Source organism: Callithrix jacchus, chromosome 4 (assembly GCF_049354715.1).
Source record: "Callithrix jacchus isolate 240 chromosome 4, calJac240_pri, whole genome shotgun sequence".
Lineage (NCBI taxonomy): Eukaryota > Metazoa > Chordata > Mammalia > Primates > Cebidae > Callithrix > Callithrix jacchus.
In genome coordinates, this window is record NC_133505.1 from 22,726,137 (window position 1) to 22,746,362 (window position 20,226).

General features: G+C 43.8%; 2 protein-coding genes across 2 annotated transcripts in view; one reads left to right on the forward strand and one right to left on the reverse strand.

Moving 5' to 3' along the window:
• The window catches only part of LOC108590053 (uncharacterized), a 67,242-nt gene that overhangs the window by 11,451 nt on the left and 35,565 nt on the right, over positions 1-20,226 (reverse strand). The gene's annotated exons all lie outside the window — the stretch shown is intronic.
• LOC118152788 (serine/threonine-protein kinase MARK2-like) lies at positions 14,525-18,252 on the forward strand. Its single transcript, XM_035294977.3, has 2 exons — positions 14,525-16,320; positions 16,754-18,252. The coding sequence occupies exons 1-2, from the start codon at positions 14,776-14,778 to the stop codon at positions 16,790-16,792; spliced, it is 1,584 nt and encodes a 527-aa protein (XP_035150868.2). The 5' UTR covers positions 14,525-14,775; the 3' UTR covers positions 16,793-18,252.

Here is a 20,226-nt window from a genome sequence, read left to right on the forward strand (position 1 = left end):
AAGCAGAGAACTTGCTCACATTCTCTCCTACAAGGCATGCAAAAAGAGGTCAAATGTGGAAACAGGAAGAAGGCTGACTGTCTGCAAGCCAAGAAGAGAGCCCTCACCAGAAATCAAATTAGCCTGGATATTGGATTTCCATCCTCCAGAACTGCAAGAAGATAAATTTCTGTTTAAACCACCCATGCTGTGGTATTTTGCTGTAGTAGCCCCAGAAGATTAATGCAGTACCCTTCTATATTTATCATTTTGGAACCAAAATGGTCAAATCAGCATTAGGCATCATATAAATTTCATGAGCTACTTCTCATTTTTCTTCACTGGAATCACTGGTGACTGTGTTGTCTGATTCTTAAACTTTAGAGCTTCCCAACCTTTCTGAACCATCTTTCCCTTGAGGATTTCTGATCATAAAAGTAGAAGTTTCCCTTTTTCCCCCCCAAAACATTCTGAAATTTTAATACACTTCTGCCCCCAGTTCCTTTCCTTCACCATTGTTACAGGCAGTTGTTTGCTAAAGGGTCCCTGACCGCATGCCCCTAGTGGGGAGAGAGGTGTCAGAATCATGTGCTTATGAGCATGCTCTCTACTTAACCCGCAGCCAAGAGAACAGATGAGGTGTGGTTAGCTCCAAACCCTGGATGATATGATCTCTGCCCTTCCAGTGATGTTGACCAAAACTATAATAGAAGCCTATACAGGACAAACTAATTATGTCTTCCCTAAACCTGTGCATCTTTTAGACCAACGCTGTCCAACACTAGCCACATGCGGCTATTGAGTGTTTGAGCATTGCTAGCCTTGACTAAGATGTGATGTAAGGATAAAATACACACCACATTGAAAGCAGAATGGTGGTTGCCTGAGGGAAAAGAGAGTGAGGAGTTACTGTTATTTAATGGGTAGGGAGTTTGACGTTATAAAATGAAGAGTTCTGGAGATGAATAATGATGGTTACACAAAACTATGAATGAACTTAATACCACTGATACATTTAAAAGTCTATTGCTTCTCAGCCTTTTGGCTAAGACCAAATGTGATACATTGACAAGTCAGGATGATAAATTTTATGTTACGCATATTTTACCACAATTAAAAAAATTTTTAAATCTGCTTTAAGGTACAATCTGAATAGCCCCCAAAATAAGGATCCCCCACAATCTGCAGGTGAGAAGGCAGCCATAAAAGAAAAACAATAGAAAAAATATACATTGTATTTCAAAGACTTGATGTAAAATGAAAGTGATTAATTTTTATATTGATTGCATTTGGAATAATACCTTGGATATTGTCTTAGATTGGGCTGCTAACAACATATCAGAGACTGAGTAGTTTATAACAACACACAGTTATTTCTCACAGTTTTAGAAGCCAGAAGTCCAAGATCAAGATGTCAGCCTGGTTGGGTTCTGGTGAGGACCCTCTTCTGGGCTGCACACTGCCCAGAAGTCATATCTTCACATGGGAGAGGGCAGAGAGAGGAATCAAGCTCCCTTGTGACTCTTGTAAGGTTACCAATTCCATTCATGAGGACTCTACCCTGATGACCTCACCTAATCCTAATCACCTCTCTAAAGACCCACATCCTAAAACTATCGCATTGGGTGTGAGGGTTTCAATATATGAATTTGGCAAAGAAAAAGAACGCAAATTCAGTCCATCGCAGATATTAGGTTAAGTAAGAAACATTATTGGGCCAGGCACGGTGGCTCATGCCTGTAATCCCAGCACTTTGGGAGGCCGAGGCGGGTAGATCACTAGGTCAAGAGATCGAGGCCATCCTGGTCAACATGGTGAAACCCCGTCTCTACTAAAAATACAAAAAATTAGCTGGGCATGGTGGTGTGTGCCTTGTAATACCAGCTACTCAGGAGGCTGAGGCAGGAGAATTGCCTGAATCCAGGAGGTGGAGGTTGCGGTGAGCCGAGATCATGCCATTGATTGCACTCCAGCCTGGGTAACAAGAGAGAAACTTTGTCTCAAAAAAAAAAAAAAAAAAAGAAAGAAAAAAATAAAGAAAGTAACATTATTAATTTCACCAGTCTCTTGAGTTGGTTCTTTAATTTGGCTACTAAAAAATTTTAAGGGAGGAGGACTCAAGATGGCGCTGTGAGAACAACCCAGGATTGGAGCTCTCGTTGAATCCGCAAAGAGGTGAGTCGGAGTTGCATTTCCAGACTGATCTTTGTTGCCCACAGAACGGGGAAACTCCCAAGTGTAAGGGAGACACGGGACGCCAGGCAGTAAGTCTGCCTGGCGAAGCCGGCAGCCAGGGCGGCGGCGGCCAGCCTTACCCAGCAATCCCCAGAGGGCGCGCTTCTCTGGGTGCCCTGTTGAACCGGCAACCTGAGACTTGAGAGGGCTGGACTTGAGACTGAACGAGACTTGGACAGTAGGCCAGCCCAGGGGATTGCAGAGACAGAGCGTTCGGGGTACCCAGTGGGCCAAACAAAACCGCGTTTTCAAACTATCCCGAGCAGACGGTCCAAGACACTCTGTGGGGGAGGGGCGTCCACCACTACCGAGGCAACCCGCCCCAACTGAGATACACGCACACTGCTGACGCAGTCAGCCATTGCCAAGGCAACCCGTCCCTACTGAGATACACGCCCACTGCTGAGGCAGCCTCCCATTGCCGAGGCAACCCGTCCCTACTGAGATACACGCCCACTGCTGACGCAGCCTGCCGTTGCCGAGGCAACACGCTACAAGGAAGAGACTCCGCCGCAGGGCGTGGCGGAGACCACAGCAGAGCCTGCAGGAACAGGGCGAATCACACAACAGCAGGGCGGAGACTCGGCAGGCAAACAGTGGCTAGTCTGCCTCCTAGCTGGGCAGGACACCTCAACGAACATCGAAAAATAAAGCCCGAACCCCCCCAACACAGAGCATTTGAGAAAAAAAGGGTTTTTTAAATGAGCTCTGTTGCAGCAGAATCAAACATAGCAGCCTAACAGCCCTGAATGAACAACAGAGCTCACAGCTCAGAAATTGAGCTCCTTTTTAGGAGCTGTCTCCTCAAGCAGCTCCCTGACCCCTCTATATCCAAAAGACTGACATTTGGCAGGCATCATCCTGGGACAAAGATAGCAGAAAAACAAACGGGTAGCATCCCTCACTGTGCCACAGCTGCTAGAGGTGCACCCCAGACAAGCAGGGCCTGGAGTGGACCTCAGCAGTCGTACAGCAAAGGGGCTAGGCTGGTAGAAGGAAAACCAAGTAACAGAAATACGTCATCATCAACAATCTGGGTGTCCACTCAGAGACCCAATCGAAAAGTCAGCAACTACGCAGACGACAAGCGGATAAACCCACAAAGATGGGAAGAACCCAGCGAAAAAAGGAGGAAAACACCCGAAACCAGAACACCTCGCCTCCTAGAAAGGACCAAAACTCCTCCCCAAAAAGGGAACAAAGCTGGACGGAGAATGACTGTGACGAAATGACGGAATTAGACTTCAGAAGGTGGATAATGAGAAACTTTTGTGAGCTAAAAGAACATGTATTAAATCAATGCAAAGAAACTAAGGAACTTAAAAAAAGATATGAGGAAATGATAACAAGAATGGATAACTTAGAGAGGAATATGAATGAATTAAAGGAGCTGAAAAACACAATACGAGAACTTTGCGAAGCATGCACAAGTTTCAATAGCCGAATTGACCAAGCAGAAGAAAGAATATCTGAAGTCGAAGACCAACTCAATGAAATTAAACGAGAAACCAAGATTAGAGAAAAAAGCGCAAAAAGGAATGAACAAAGTCTCCAAGAAATGTGGGACTATGTGAAAAGACCTAACCTACGTTTGATAGGTGTACCAGAAGGGGATGAAGAGAATGAATCCAAGCTGGAAAATACTCTTCAGGACATCATCCAGGAAAACTTCCCCCACCTAGCAAGACAGGCCAACACTCAAATGCAGGAAATACAAAGAACACCACAAAAATATTCTGCAAGAAGAGCAACCCCAAGGCACATAATCGTCAGATGCAACAAGGTTGAAATAAAGGAGAAAATACTAAGGGCAGCCAGAAAGAAAGATCGAGTTACCCACAAAGGGAAGCCCATCAGACTCACAGCAGATCTCTCGGCAGAAACACTACAAGCCAGAAGAGAGTGGGGGCCAATATTCAACATTCTTAAAGAAAAGAACTTTCAATCCAGAATTTCATATCCAGCCAAACTGAGCTTCAAAAGTGAAGGAAAAATAAAATCCTTTGCGAACAAGCAAGTACTCAGAGATTTTTGTCACCACGAGGCCTGCTTTACAAGAGCTCCTAAAAGAGGCACTACACATAGAAAGGAACAACCAGTACCAGCCATTCCAAAATCACACTAAATGCTGAAGAGCATCAACATAATGAAGAATCTACAACTAACAGGCAAAACAGCCACTTAGCATCAAAATGGCAGTATCAAATTCACACATAACAATATTAACCCTAAATGTAAATGGACTAAATGCACCAATCAAAAAACACAGACTGGCAAATTGGATAAAAATACAAAACCCATCAGTGTGCTGTATCCAGGAAACCCATCTCACATGCAAGGATACACAAAGGCTCAAAATAAAGGGATGGAGGAAGATTTACCAAGCAAATGGAGAGCAAAAAAAAGCAGGAGTTGCAATTCTCATCTCTGATAAAATAGACTTTAAAGCAACAAAGATCAAAAGAGACAAAGAAGGCCATTACATAATGGTAAAAGGATCGATACAACAAGAAGAGCTAACGATCCTGAACATATATGGACCCAATGCAGGAGCACTCAGATACATAAGGCAAGTTCTTAGTGACTTACAAAGAGACTTAGACTCCCACACAATAATAGTGGGAGACTTTAACACTCCACTGTCAATATTAGACAGATCAACCAGACAGAAAATCAACAAGGATATCCAGGGCTTGAACTCAGACCTGGAGCAAGCAAACCTGATAGACATTTACAGAACTCTCCACCCCAAATCCACAGAATATACATTCTTCTCAGCACCACATCACACATACTCAAAAATTGACCACATAATTGGAAGTAAAGCACTGCTCAACAAATGCAAAACAACTGAAATCATAACAAACAGCCTCTCAGACCATAGTGCAATCAAGTTAGAACTCAGAATACAGAAACCGACCCAGAACTGCACAGCTTCATGGAAACTGAACAACTGGCTCTTGAATGTTGACTGGGTAAACAATGAAATGAAGTCAGAAATAAAGAAGTTCTTCGAAACCAATGAGAACGAAGACACAACAGGCCAGAACCTCTGGGACACATTTAAAGCAGTCTCTAGAGGAAAGTATATAGCAATAAGTGCCCATATGAGGAGGATGGAGAGATCCAAAATTGACACCCTATCGTCAAAATTGAAAGAGCTAGAGGAGCAAGATCAAAAAAACTCAAAACCCAGCAGAAGACAAGAAATAACTAAGATCAGAGCTCAACTGAAGGAGATTGAGACACGAAAAACCCTTCAAAAAATCAATAAATCCAAGAGCTGGTTTTTTGAAAAGATCAACAAAATAGACCACTAGCCAGATTGATTAAAAGGAAAAGAGAGAACAACCAAATAGATGCAATAAAAAAATGATAAAGGGGAAATCACCACAGATTCCACAGAAATTCAAACCATCATCAGAGAATATTACAAACAACTCTATGCACATAAACTAGTAAACCTGGAAGAAATGGATAAATTCCTGGACTCCTGCATCCTCCCAAGCCTAAACCAGGAGGAAGCTGAAACTATGAATAGACCAATAACAAGGGCAGAAGTCGAGGCAGCAATTAAGAGCCTACCACACAAAAAAAGCCCAGGTCCAGACGGGTTCACAGCCGAATTCTACCAGACACACAAAGAGGAGCTGGTTGCATTCCTTCTAAAACTATTTCAAACAGTCCAAAAAGAGGGAATACTTCCCAAATCATTTTACAAGACCAACATCATTCTGATACCAAAACCCGGCAAAGACCCAACAAGAAAAGAAAACTTCAGGCCAATATCCATGATGAACGTAGATGAAAAAATCTTCAATAAAATATTGGCAAGCCGAATGCAACAGCAAATCAAAAAACTTATTCACCATGATCAAGTAGGATTCATCCCGGGGATGCAAGGCTGGTTCAACACACGCAAGTCTATAAACGTAATTCACCACATAAACAGAACCAAAAACAAAAACCACATGATTACCTCAATTGACGCAGAGAAGGCATTCGACAAAATTCAACAGCCCTTTATGTTAAAAACCCTCAATAAACTCGGTATCGATGGAACGTATCTCAAAGTAATAAAAGCTATTTATGACAAACCAACAGCCAATATCATACTGAATGGGCAAAAACTGGAAGCATTCCCTTTGAAATCTGGCACTAGACAAGGATGCCCTCTGTCACCACTCCTACTCAATATAGTTCTGGAAGTTCTAGCCAGAGCAATCAGGCAAGAAAAAAAAATAAAGGGTATTCAAACAGGAAAGGTGGAAGCCAAATTGTCTCTATCTGCAGATGACATGATAGTATACCTAGAAGACCCCATCACCTAAGCCCAAAAACTCCTGAAACTGATAAGCAACTTCAGCAAAGTCTCAGGATATAAAATCAATGTGCAAAAATCACAAGCATTCGTCTACACCAATAACAGACTTAAAGAAAGCCAAATCAAGAACGAACTGCCATTCACAATTGCTACAAAAAGAATAAAATACCTTGGAATACAACTCACAAGGAATGTAAGGGACCTCTTCAAGGAGAACTACAAACCACTGCTCAACGAAATCAGAGAGGACACAAACAGATGGAGAAACATTCCATGTTCATGGTTAGGAAGAATTAACATCGTGAAAATGGCTATACTGCCCAAAGTAATTTACAGAATCAACGCTATCCCCATCAAGCTACCATTGACTTTCTTCACAGAACTGGAGAAACCACCATGAACTTCATATGGAACCAAAAGAGAGCCCACATAGCCAAGTCAATTCTAAGCAAAAAGAACACAGCGGGGGGCATCACACTACCGGATTTCAAACTATACTACAAGGCTACAGTAATCAAAACAGCATGGTACTGGTACCAAAACAGAGATATAGACCAATGGAACAAAACAGAGGCACCGGAGGCAACACAACATATCTACAACTATACAATCTTTGACAAACCTGACAAAAACAAGCACGGGGGAAAGGATTCCCTGTTTAACAAATGGTGTTGGGAAAACTGGCTAGCCATGTGCAGAAAGCAGAAACTGGACCCCTTCCTGACACCTTACACTAAAATTAACTCCAGATGGATTAAAGACTTAAACATAAGACCTGGCACCATAAAAACCCTAGAAGGAAATCTAGGCAAAACTATCCAGGACATAGGAGTAGGCAAGGACTTCATGAACAAAACACCAAAAGCATTGGCAACAAAAGCCAAAATAGACAAATGGGACCTAATGAAACTCCACAGCTTCTGCATGGCAAAAGAAACAGTCACTAGAGTGAATTGGCAACCAACAGAATGGGAAAAAATGTTTGCAGTTTACCCATCTGACAAAGGGCTGATATCCAGAATTTACAAAGAACTCAAACAGATTTACAGGAAAAAAACAAACAAGACCATTCAAAAGTGGGCAAAGGATATGAACAGACACTTTACGAAAGAAGACATAGATGAGGCCAACAATCATATGAAAAAATGCTCATCATCACTGGTCATCAGAGAGATGCAAATCAAAACCACATTGAGATACCATCTCACGCCAGTTAGAATGGCGATCATTAAAAAATCTGGAGACAACAGATGCTGGAGAGGATGTGGAGAAAAAGGAACACTTTTACACTGTTGGTGGGAGTGTAAATTAGTTCAACCATTGTGGAAGACGGTGTGGCGATTCCTCAAGGCCTTAGAAATAGAAATTCCATTTGACCCAGCAATCCCATTACTGGGTATATATCCAAAAGACTATAAATCGTTCTACTACAAGGACACATGTACACGAATGTTCATTGCAGCACTGTTTACAATAGCAAAGATCTGGAATCAACCCAAATGCCCATTGATAATAGGCTGGATTGGAAAAATGTGGCACATATACACCATGGAATATTATGCAGCAATCAGAAATGATGAGTTTGTGTCGTTTGTAGGGACATGGATGAATCTGGAGAACATCATCCTCAGCAAACTGACACAAGAACAGAAAATGAAACACCACATATTCTCACTCATAGGCGGGTGATGAAAAATGAGAACACAGGGACACAGAAAGGGGAGTACTAAACACTGAGGTCTATTGGGGGGAAAAGGGGAGGGCCAGTGGGAGGGGGAGGTGGGGATGGATAGCCTGGGGAGAAATGCCAAATGTGGGTGAAGGGGAGAAGGAAAGAAAAGCACACTGCCATGTGTGTTCCTAGGCAACTGTCTTGCATGCTCTGCTCATGTACCCCAAAACCTAAAATCCAATAAAAAATTAAAAAAAAAAAAATTTTAAACTACCTACATAAATAGCTTTGTGTTTCACATTATCTATTCTTTAATTTCTAAATGTTTCAAACTGACAAAAAAACTATGTATTTATCATGTACAACATTTCTTTTTTGTTTTTTTTTGCTTTTTGAAAGAAAACATTTCAAGTATACATTCATTGGTGAATCATCAAAAGCACTACTTCACAGTTATTTTTCATTTTTGTAGTGGAAACAATGAATGTCCTCTATGTATTTTTCTTTATTTTTCTTTTCTCCTTCTCTTTAAGACTAGTCAAATGCAGCAGTAAGAAGCAGGGAAAGAGTAGAACAAAAAGTTCAATACACAATTGACTCAACAACCAGTTGCGGTAACTCATTACCTTCGAACTAGTCTGTATTTTTCAATATATTTCTTCATTAATTATAGTCACCATGCTGAACAATATATCTTTCTCTTGTTTCTTTGACGGGGGGTTGGTCGGGGGGGGACTGGAGTCTCACCCTGTTGCCCAGGCTGGAGTGCAGTGGCACAATCTCAGCTCACTGCAACCTCCACCTCCTGGGTTCAAGTGATTCTCCCACCTCAGCTTCCCAAGTAGCTGGGACTACAAGCAGGCACGCCATCATGCCTGGCTAATTTCTGTATTTTTAGTAGAGACAGGGTTTCACCATGTTGGCCAGGCTGCTCTTGAACTCCTGACCTCAAGTGATCCATCCACCTCGGCCTCCCAAAGTGCCGGGATTACAGATATGAGCCACCATGCACCCGGTCATTTTTTGCTATTTGCATGAAGAATACCAGTGGTATTTTAATAGAGAGTGCATTGAATCTGGCTGGGCAAAGTGGCTCATGCCTGGAATCCCAGCACGTTGGGAGGCCAAAGCAGATGGATCACCTGAGGTCAGGAGTTCAAGACCAGCCTGGTCAACATGGAGAAGCCCTAGCTCTACTAAAAATACAAAAATTAGCCAGGCATTTGGCACCCATCTGTAGTCCCCGCTACTTGAGAGGCTGAGGCAGAAGAATTGCTTGAACCCAGGAAGTGGAGGTTGCAGTGAGCCAAGACTGCGCCACTGTGCTCCAGCCTGGCGACAGAGCAAGACTCCGTCTCAAAAAATATATATATATATTTTCAAATTCTATTTGTTGTAACATCAAACACAGATATAAAAGTCTCCAGCGTATAGGACCTCCACCCTACAATGTTAATTAAAACAGGAGGGAAATTCGCTGGTGGAATCATTGGAAACTTTCAGGTGTGATTCTTTGGAGGAGAACATGGGGGCAGAAGCAAAGTCAATTATTTTTTAGGAGTTTCATTGGATTTTAAAAACCTTTTCTTTCAAAGTTGTTAACTGAAATGTCAGGAATGAGTTACATTGTTCACTGATCCCTTCCCCAAACAAAGAAGAACTTGCTACTTGGAGGCCCCTGATCAATCACTAGAGATTGAAGGGCAAGAAAAGAAACATTGTTGACTGGAGATGTTGTTCCTAGACCTCCACGGGCTTTGCAAGTATCTTGGCAAATATAGTTAAATAAAATATAAAAACAAAGATTGTAGTGATCTTGCTTTTTCTCACTGTGTTTCAGATGTAATGAGAAGAAAATCACTAGTTTATGACAATCTTATATAGTTGAGTTTGATAAGAATGATGTAGAAATGCTTCCCAATAAAAAAGAAAGAAAGAAATCAAAGTCCAATAAAGACCCAGAAGAGAATAGAAATTACTAAAAGTTACAGGTTTTAAAAATTTAGTTTCAAGATATTTATCTGAAAAATCATAGATCAATGTAGATAAAAATTAACATTGTCCTTCCATATTAGCATTTGGTATTAGCACTTGACAAATACTTAAATGTTGAATGTCTGATGAGAATTTACTTCCCAATTAGATTTTTTAGTTGTTTATTTTCACATTTCTTGAGGCAAGCCGTACAGAATGTAGTGGCCAAGGTCATGGCGCAGGAGTGGTTTGAAACCCTGCTTCTCTACTTACTGTGTGTCTGACCATGGGCAAATTACTTAACCCCTCTCCTCCCCAGTTTGCTCATCTGTAAAATGACGGTGATGAGAGTCCTTATCTCTTGCGGCAATAATGAGGATTCAATAGGACAGCTCACATAAAACTCTTAGAATGGGGACTGGCATTTAGTAAGAGCTCAATACATGTTAGCTATTTTTATTTTAAGTTCCGGAATACAAGTGCAGAATGTGTAGGTTTGTTACATAGATACATGTGTGCCGTGGTGGCTTGGTGTACCTGTCAACCCATCATCTAGGTTTTAAACCTCGGTTACAATACTATTTGTCCCAATGCTCTCCCTCCCCTCGCCCCCTACCTCCGACAGGCCCTGGTGTGTGTTGGTCCCCTCTCTGTGTCCATGTGTTCTCTTCGTTCAACTTCCACTTCTAAGTGAGAACATACGGTGTTTGGTTTTCTGTGCCTGTGTTAGTTTGCTGAGAATGATGGCTTCTGGGTTTATTTTTACTTACGTCATGCCAAACCATACAATGTTATGAAAATTACTGTGATTATTGATCAAACACATAGGCCATTGGAGGAAAAATAAAATAAATTCTCAATGTTTACAGAAGAATACAGGAAACTGCTTTTCTTAAAATGTATTCACATGGTCTTTCATTTCTAAAGAAGCTGGTGTTGGCCAGGCACGGTGGCCCATACCTGTATACCTGCACCTTGGGAGGCCAAGGCAGAAGGATTGTTTGAGCTCAGGAGTTCCAGACCAGCCTGAGCAACACAGTGAGACCTTGTCTCTAGAAAAAAATTTAAAAATTATCCCAGTATGGTGGTGCATGCCTGTAGTCCTAGCTGCTCGGGAGATTGAGGTGGGAGGATTGTTTGAGCCCAGGAGTTTGAGGCTACAATGAGCCATGATTATGCCGTTGCACTCCAGCCTGGGTGACAGAGCAAGACCCTGTCTTAAAAAAGGAAGCTGGTGTTAATCTCCCCTTGGAGCACAGATGTGTGTAGCTCCAAGTGCACACAGCCTTCCGTCTCTCGGCCTAATGTTACAGGAGAGTGCAGCTGGGGGAATTACAGGCAATTTCAATGAGGGGGAATAGGTAGGAAGGAAACAGCTGGAAATCCCTGGAGTAACCTTACTCGTCTGAACAAAAGTACACGTCACACTGGCAGAACTCTTGTTCATGTTCAAAACCAAAGGTTGGTAAACTTTTTCTGTAAAGGACCAGATAGTAAATAGTTTTAACTTTTCGGCCATACGGTATGTATCATAACTGCTCAGCTCTACTTCTGAAGCACAAAAGCATCATAGATAACAAAAAAAAAAATGAATTGTGGCTGCCTTCCCATCAAACGGTACATACAAAAGCTGGGGTGGGTCACGGTTTGCCAACCCCTGATCTGGAATACACCTGAATGTGGTGCATAGCCTTCATTACATTTTTGTAAAATTGTCTCAATTTGAAGCTGGAGGTCCTTTCTTCCCCTCTGAGATTCCTTCTTCCACTCTCCCCCCTCCCCCACATTTTCTATCTGCAGCTTTATTCTGGTGGCGACCCAAAAGGTCAAGGCTTGGCTCCATCCCGCAGCACAGCAGGATATTGGCACAGACTCAACCCTCCCAGGTTCTCAAAATGGAGCTCATACAAAGCTAAGCCTCTTGATGATACTGACGACCTCACAGAGCTCAGTGCTTAGTATATTTTGTTTTTTGAGATAGGGCCTTGTTCTGTCATCCAGGATAGAGTGCAGTGGCACAATCTCAGCTCACTACAACCTCTAGCTCCCTGGATCAAGTGATCCATCCATCCCAGCATCTGAAGTAGCTGGGACCACAGGCACAAGTCACCAAGTCTGGCTAAATTTTGTATTTTTTGTAAAGATGGGGTTTCACCATGTTGCCCAGGCTGGTCTTGAACTAAGCTCAAGGGATCTTCCTGTCTTGGCCTCTCAAAGTGCTGGGATTACAGGCATGAACCACAATGCTTGGCCAAGTAATTAGTTTTTAATGGAAAATGAGTCAGTATCTCTTAAGATCTTTGGAAAGATATCCATTCTTCTTCCCTCACGGCAGCTAGCACAATGTCCTACACCCAGTAAGTATTTGTTGATGTTACTTTGAGGTCATGGCAACTGTGACTTTATCCCTTTGTACAATAGTTTGCTGAAGACCTGGCTTTCTAGTTCCAGAAGCAGAACTGAAGCAAATTCCTTTTCGTTTGGGAAAACAGACCTTTTGCAAAGAGACACGGATTCTCACAGGAAAACAAACCTGTCTTCCTGAGACTCATAGGGGAGTGAGTGGGGAAGTGTTGGAATCCTCGGGGGAAATTATGGGTTATGGTTTCTTTCCATTCTAGATAAGGGTTGGGCACAGGCAGATCCTGAAAAAAGTGGAGTCCTTTATTGCCCAGTGGGAGATGGCATTTCCAGGAGCAGTCCTGGCTGGTGCAATGGTAGCTGCTTGTACTGTTTCTTTAGGCTCTTATAGGGAGATAGCCAGGGCAGCTCCCTAAAGAAAACAACTGGGTGGAATCCTTATCCTTATCAACATGGCTAGATCACAGGGGCTGCTGACCCTATCCTATCAGGGCAAGCAGTGATTTCACCATGTCACCAACTACTCCTTTAGAAACCAACCGCATTGTTACATTTCAAGCATAACACTAGTGCCCAAATCCATTCTGCCATATTATAACTCAACTGCATCAGCAAGTTTATTGCTAAAAACCTAGAGTCTCAAATACTTTATGAGACAGCCTGAAGATGTAAGAAAGTAAGTCTAATTTCACCATAGCATTTACTTGGCTGTGTGTACGTGCACACGCCACGTCCCGGGAATGAGAAAATTTCCCCCAAAAAACTCTAATCAATTCACTTTAGTAATTTCTTGTTTGTTTCACTCTGATACTGAGTTTTCTTCTCATTCAAACATTCATTTATTCATTGAAATATTAGAAATATTAGTCGAGTGTCCTCTATGTATCTATCCATTGTCCTAGGTACTGTGGATACCACTGTAAATAAAACATGTAAAACACTTGCTTTCGTGAAGTTTATATGCAAGAGTCTGACAAAGAAATATGCAAGTGAAATATGCAAATGTCAGATGTTGCTAAGTGCAATGGAGATCAATGAAGTAGGGAAGGTGGTGAGAGAGCTGCAGAGATGTAGACTGGTTGGGGGGTTGCTGTGAGCAGCGGGACTCAATCCCTCCCAACCTGGCCCCTGTCACTCGTTCAGACTAGTGCATCCCTCCAGAGAGCCACCCTCGATCATCCTGGGCCTTCACAGAGGCTACCCTCCTGCCCTTGTCCCTACTCACTTAGGCGACCCCTCCTCACACCGCAGGGCTCAGCACACTGGCCTCCAGAGAGCCCCGCTTCTTCCCTCACCAGCGCTGACCTGAGGCCCAGGCCACTGTTCTCTGGCCCCACTTCACCTGGTGCTTCTCATGCTGAAGGAGCTTCATGGCTGGGGGGGCCTTCCTGAAGAGGCTATGGGCTCATGGAGGGTAGGGTATGTCTGTTTCCTCTGTGTCCATTACATAATCTCAACCACATGAGGAAGGAAAAACCCTACAAGGAAAAAAAAAATACTCTCTCCCTTCTCAATGGTTGACATCAACCATTGAGAGATGAAAGAAGAGGAATTGAATATGTTGCATGTAGACATTAGGAGATCTTCAAAATCCAAAAGCTATTTCAGATTTTGAAATTACAAATGATTGAAAACCACCATGGCACGTTAAACCTATGTAACAAACCTGCACAATCTACACATGTACCCCAGAACTTAAGTGTACAATAAATATAGAAAAAGAAACTACAAATGAAAATGCTGTTGAAGCGTTGTACCAGTTTAAATAGCTGGGAAACGAAATATCAATCTCTATAATCCATCTAGACAAAAAGCACTTACTTTTTAAAAAAGGAAGATGTTTTGGGGACCAAGAGAGAAAACCTCTGTGAAAGATCCCCAGCCATGATTGGCCCCTGCTTTGCTCTGAGCTCATGAAAAGCCTTTGTGATGTCATAACAGACAGGCCTATATAAGGCCCTGGCTGGGTCATGGTTTTTGGTCTGAGAAATCCCTGGAAGCTTTTTTGGTGACCTGTGGACTCAGACCAGCTTAGCGATTACGAGTTGTTTGGGGTGGTGGGGGGAGTTTTTGTGGGAGGGGCGTTGTTTTTTCTGGGTAGCGTTGTTAGCATAGTTAATATAGTTAGTATTGCTTAGTGTTTTAGTGTATTTGGGATAGTAAGTAGTGTTGTTTACTGTAGAGTTAGAGTAGTTACTTGTATATAGTTAGTGTAGACAAAGTAGGCACCATGAGGCAGGGCTTGGCCTCCACCTCACCTGCCCTGCGGCCACCTTACTATCAAATACTGAAATTCATAGGCCGTGGTGCCTTTGGCGAGGTCACGCTGGCCCGGCATTTAATAACTGGCACCCGGGTGGCGGTGAAAACAATCAACAAAACCGGCCTCCTCTCTAGCCACAGAGAGACGACTATTTTAAAGTCGGTGAGCCACAGTAACATCATTCGGCTTTACCAGATCATTAATACCAGAGAGGCGTGCCAGCTGGTATTAGAATACGCAGAAGGAGGAAGCCTGGCCGACTGGCTCGAAAAAAACATCATGGAGGAGGAGGAGGCCCGAGGCATGTTCCAACAAATGCTGTCCGCCGTGAGGTACCTCCACAAAAGAAAAATCGCTCACCGAGACATAAAACCTGACAACATGCTGTTAGATGGCAAAGGACATATCAAAATTTCCGATTTTGGATCAGCCACGATTTATCATGAGGGGCAGAGGCTGAGAGCAGGTCATGGGACCCTCCCCTACATGGCCCCAGAACTCTTTGGGGCCCAGGGCTATGAATGTCCCGCCATGGACATATGGAGCCTAGGCGTCACGTTATACCAGATGGTGTCCAACAGTCTGCCCTTCTTCGCAGTGAGTCGTTTCCAACTGATATCCCTCATTCTATCTGGCCAGTATGTTATTCGGCACTCTTTTTCAGAAGGTCTAAAAAGCCTAATTAAAAACCTTTTAATATCTAATCCCAATGAGCGGCCGACAGTAGACAAAGTCTTGAGGGACCCGTGGGTGAACAACGGCCAGGACTTGCCTCCAGCGACGTATGAAGAGCCAATTGAAGACCACCCGAACTGTGAGACCATAAGGCTCTTGGTGGCCATGGGATTGAAGCCAGAAAACATCGTAAAGGCAATCAAAGACAACGTCTTTAATTATCCCATGGCCACCTACCGTATTTTAGATGGAGAAAAAAAGCCATCCATTACCACTCCACAGTCTCTTGCTCCTGGGGATCCTACATGTTTAGTCACTGAGATTTCCAGTTCACCTGCCGGCCTTCACAGGAAGTCAGACCCCCAGCATGCCCCCATGGCCTCCCTGACCATCGAGCGCAATTGTGGAGATGTAGAAAACTTGGCACGGCAAGCCCTCCAGTGTGACCGTGTGGCCTCCTCCACTGTAAGCGCCATAGGCGGTGGTGGTGCTTTAGAAACCTTGGCAGACCAAGCCCCCCAGCGTGACCTCGTGTCTGCAGCCTCCACCAAGTGCTCCACCGGCAGTGAAAATTTAGAAACTTTGGCTCAACCAGCCCTCCCGCATAACCTCATGGCCGCCTCCACCCAGATCACCACCCAGAGCACCGTGGCTCAACAACCGGGACACGAAGGCAGCGTCCTCCAAGCTGGGCAGCCCGAGGCTGTGTTGACCCAGCCAACAAGAGGCTGGAGCTGCCGCAGGGCTGCCCGAAGGTGCATTGCCATAATAAGGAGATGCTGTTGCTGCCTCTGTCCACCCAAGAGGCAGAGTAAGAGGGCCCACCCAAGAGAAAAAGTAAGTAGGTGGGCGGTGAAGCCGCACTTCTTGCATTTTACTATATTTATTCTGTCTTTATTAGTATTGTTTTAATTGGCAAATCATACTTGTACATTCATGGGGTGCAGTGTGAGGATTAGATAGATGTGTGTACCGTGGAATGAGGAAATCCCACTACTCAGCATCTCCACCACCTCAGAGAGACCAATTCCACGTGATGCCCCGCAAGTGTTGATCTAAACAAGTTGACCCCATTGAAGTAGCCAGTAGATGGATGGTGATCCGGGGCCGGAGAGTGGCAGAGGGAGGGAATGGGGGGGTATTGGTCAAAGGACCAAAGTCTAGACAGGAGGAAGAGGTTTTGACTCTAGTGCACAGCAGGGTGACCAGAGTCAATAAGAACGTATTGCATTTTGCAAAACATGTTCATGTCAAATGTCTCTGCATTTAGATTGGAGAGGACGAAGGCCCTGAGGTCCAGGAACATTGAAACCTGAGATGCCCAGGAGCAACGATGGAGCCTGCAGCACTTTATATTAAAAAAATATAAAAATAAATTTGTCATTCTGATAAATGACCATTTCTTGCTTCTTGCAAATTTTGTAGTAGCATTGGAAAGGTGGCACGTGGGCTGCAGACACTCTGCTGCTTTGTGCCCTCCCTGCACAGGACCAGGGCTAAGAGAAGGGCAAGGCTGGAGGCAAAGGAAAAGGCAGATTTACTAGCACCTGCCTTAGTTGAAAGAAAAGCGGGGATAATGAAAGGATGGAGGAGGACGTGGAAGAGAGCAAGAAAAAGATATAGCTAAACCAGAGTCTAAAACCTGGTCCAGACTGGAGAACGGTCTATAAAGATCATGCGGTTTACCCCCGTGCAATACCTAGTGGTGGGATGTGATACAAACTGGTGGGTCACTGTCTTACACTACTACTATTGTGGTTATAGGAGTATCAGGTAAAAATGAACAAAAACAAACCCTTTTGCCAATCAAAATATGTCACTGGAAGGCAAGAGGTGTGGCACAAGTTCTTACATCTTCCCAGCTGCCCTGTTCCTTTGTTTGGGGGGGAATCTGCTCCCAAAACTACAAGTACAAATTTCTTTTAAGCCTAAAGATAACAAGACTTTAGATTTTAAGTAACCAAAGACTATGGTATTAGCCTTCACAGTGGTAATTATTTGCTAGGGATATTTCTTACACAAGAAATCTCCCTCGCTTCGGCCTACCTGCCACCATCCAGTTGGACAATGGTCCAGCATTTACAGCCCAAGTAGTCCCGCTCGTTGCCGAGTCCCTCAACATCTAGATACTACACATCCCTTACCATCCTCAGTCATCGGGTAAAGTTGAACAGGCCAACGGCATCCTCAAAGACCATTTAGCCAAACTTGCTATTGAGGTAAAACTCTCTTGGCCCACACTCCTACCTCTTGCCCTGGCCCATATCCGGGCCACCCCACGGGAGCCAACGGGCCTGAGCCCCTTTGAATTGCTGTACGGCCGGCCTTTCCTGGTTTCCCATAATCTCCCTGCACGACCGCCACCACTGGCCTCCTACCTTTCATTTCTCTCTCTCCTGCACCAAGTACTCAGGGAGCATACGGACTGCACTCTCCCTGTGGTTCTGGGACCAGAGGACCCCCACCCAGCAGCACCTCTCCAGCCAGGTGACAGCATTCTCCTCCAAGAGCTCAAAGCAGGATCCTGGCAACCCAGGAATCCTGGACTGAGGGCCCCACCACCAGGACCCATAATCTTGCACAGGCAAACTGCCAAACAGGCAGCTGTCAGTCTACTGTCTCCATTTTCATCCCACATGGTAAAAGCACCATACTCGGTGGCAATCATGGGTTTCACTTTTGGCATGGGCTGTGTTTTTTATATGACCAAACCAAGGACTGTCATTGGTGCAACACAAACTATGGGGGGGTGCCCATACAGCTCTTGTGTTATTCACAAGCCACAGCCTCCAAGCTGTCCCAACCGCATGCTCGCTCACTTCAGCAATGGTTCCTTAGCCCTCAGCATCTGTGACCCCGGCACAGCCGTTAGGATATAGGAGTGTCTGGTAAAGCCTGTGAAGATTATACCTGGAGCCACCCTCAGGGAACATGGCTAATATTTCGGTCCTATACCCGCATTGTCTCTGAAGCAATAGAACAGCTCAGTTCTGTAAGCCATACAATCCTGTAAAATGAAGCTATCCTAACTAACCAATTCAAACCCTCAGATAACACCTCTCAGTCTTTCTCTTGGTTGACTCTAGTACAGCAGGGAGCCAACATGTTAAATTGAACTAAAGATATGAATATCACCAACTGCTTTTTATGTGCCGCTCTCAGCAACTCCCCCCTTAGCTGCAGTTCCCCTCAGGTCCGGGTTCAATCTGTCACAATCATCTATGGGACCCGGCACCATCTTAACAGATATCCCCTTGTTCCAAGTACACCCTCAAAATTTTTCTCTCTGCCATGAGACAGCCAGCAGCTCCAGTCCCAGCTATAACACCACATTAAAGGTAAAATCCTCCCTCTACACAGCACCAAGAGGATATTTATGGTGTAATGGAACCTTAACTAAAGTTATTAATGCCTCCTTCCCTTTCCCTTGTGTGCCTGTCACCTTGGTCCTGCAGTTAGAGGTATATGGACAGGCCGAACTTCTATCCCTCCTTCCACCCTCCCCTAATCACCGAGACAGATGAGCAGTCTTCCTCCCAATGGTCGTTGGTCTCTCTCTAGCATCCTCTCTGGTGGCAGCCGAGCTGGGTAACGGCGCCCTAGGCTACAGTGTCACCTCAGCCACTCAACTAGAGGACAAGCTTTGTGTGGTTATCGAAGCGTCAGCTGCCTCCCTGGCCTCCCTCCAGCAACTCAAAAACGTAACTACTAGTAGCCTACTGTTGACTGGAAGCCTTACTGATGACATAAACAGTCAATTGACAAGTACTTGTATGTTATATGCGTTGTATACTGTATTCTTACAACAAAGTAAGCCAGAGAAGAGAAAATGTTATTAAGAAAATCATAAGGAAGAGAAGATACATTTACAGTACTACGCTGTATTTATCAATAATACAAGTTTGTTGTGGTCTGTTTACAAGATGAATCATCTGTAGAAAGGGTGACGACTGCAGTGCAGACCTCAGTCTATGGTACAGATCAAGCAATTCAACTTTTCCTTGTAATGACATGACTTCCCTCTGCTTTTTGGGAGCACATCCAGCATCACTAGTGATATTTCATATGCATTCCATTGGGTTATGAAGGGTTTACGGTATTGCACTAAACACGATGAAAATACACAAGAACTTCAAGAGATCACCTTTTAGTGTGATACAAAATTGACCAGGAAGAGGAACAGCTCACGGGGAAATGATTAGCATCACACTGCATATTTTATTATTACTATTATTTTTAGATGACGTCTCGCTCTGTCACCCAGGCTAGAGTGCAGGGGCTTTATCTCGATCACTGCAACCTCTGCCTCCTGGGTTTAAGCTATGTGTCCCAAGTAGCTGGGATTACAGGTATGCGCCACCATGCCCAGGTAATTTTTGTATTTTTAGAGGAGATGGGGTTTCACCATTTTGGCCACGCTGCTTTCAAACTCCTGGCCTCAAGTGATACACAAACCTTGGCCTCCCAAAATGCTGCATGACGCATTTTAAGAGAATACTTGCAACACTTAAGCTCATGGCGATAGCAACAGGAAATGGCTATGAAATTATTGCAGTAGTATGGCGTTACTACAGTTAATTTTACGCAGTTAGAATTTAATACTGCATTTTTACATTTGTTTATATATTTCTCTCGACTACAAATGGCATCATAAGCAGCCTATAAGTGTATGCACAAGTTTTGATGAATTTTAACTTTTTATAATAAATTTGTGTATATTTTATGGTGGTAAATTATAAAACA

What these genes read in the sequence shown, in the direction of transcription:
- LOC118152788 (XM_035294977.3), top strand. Translation starts at nt 14,776, where the DNA reads ATGAGGCAGGGCTTGGCCTCCACCTCACCTGCCCTGCGGCCACCTTAC. An exon ending in GGGCCCACCCAAGAGAAAAA is followed by an intron (nt 16,321 to 16,753) that starts GTAAGTAGGTGG and finishes CTCTGCATTTAG; the next exon opens with ATTGGAGAGGACGAAGGCCC.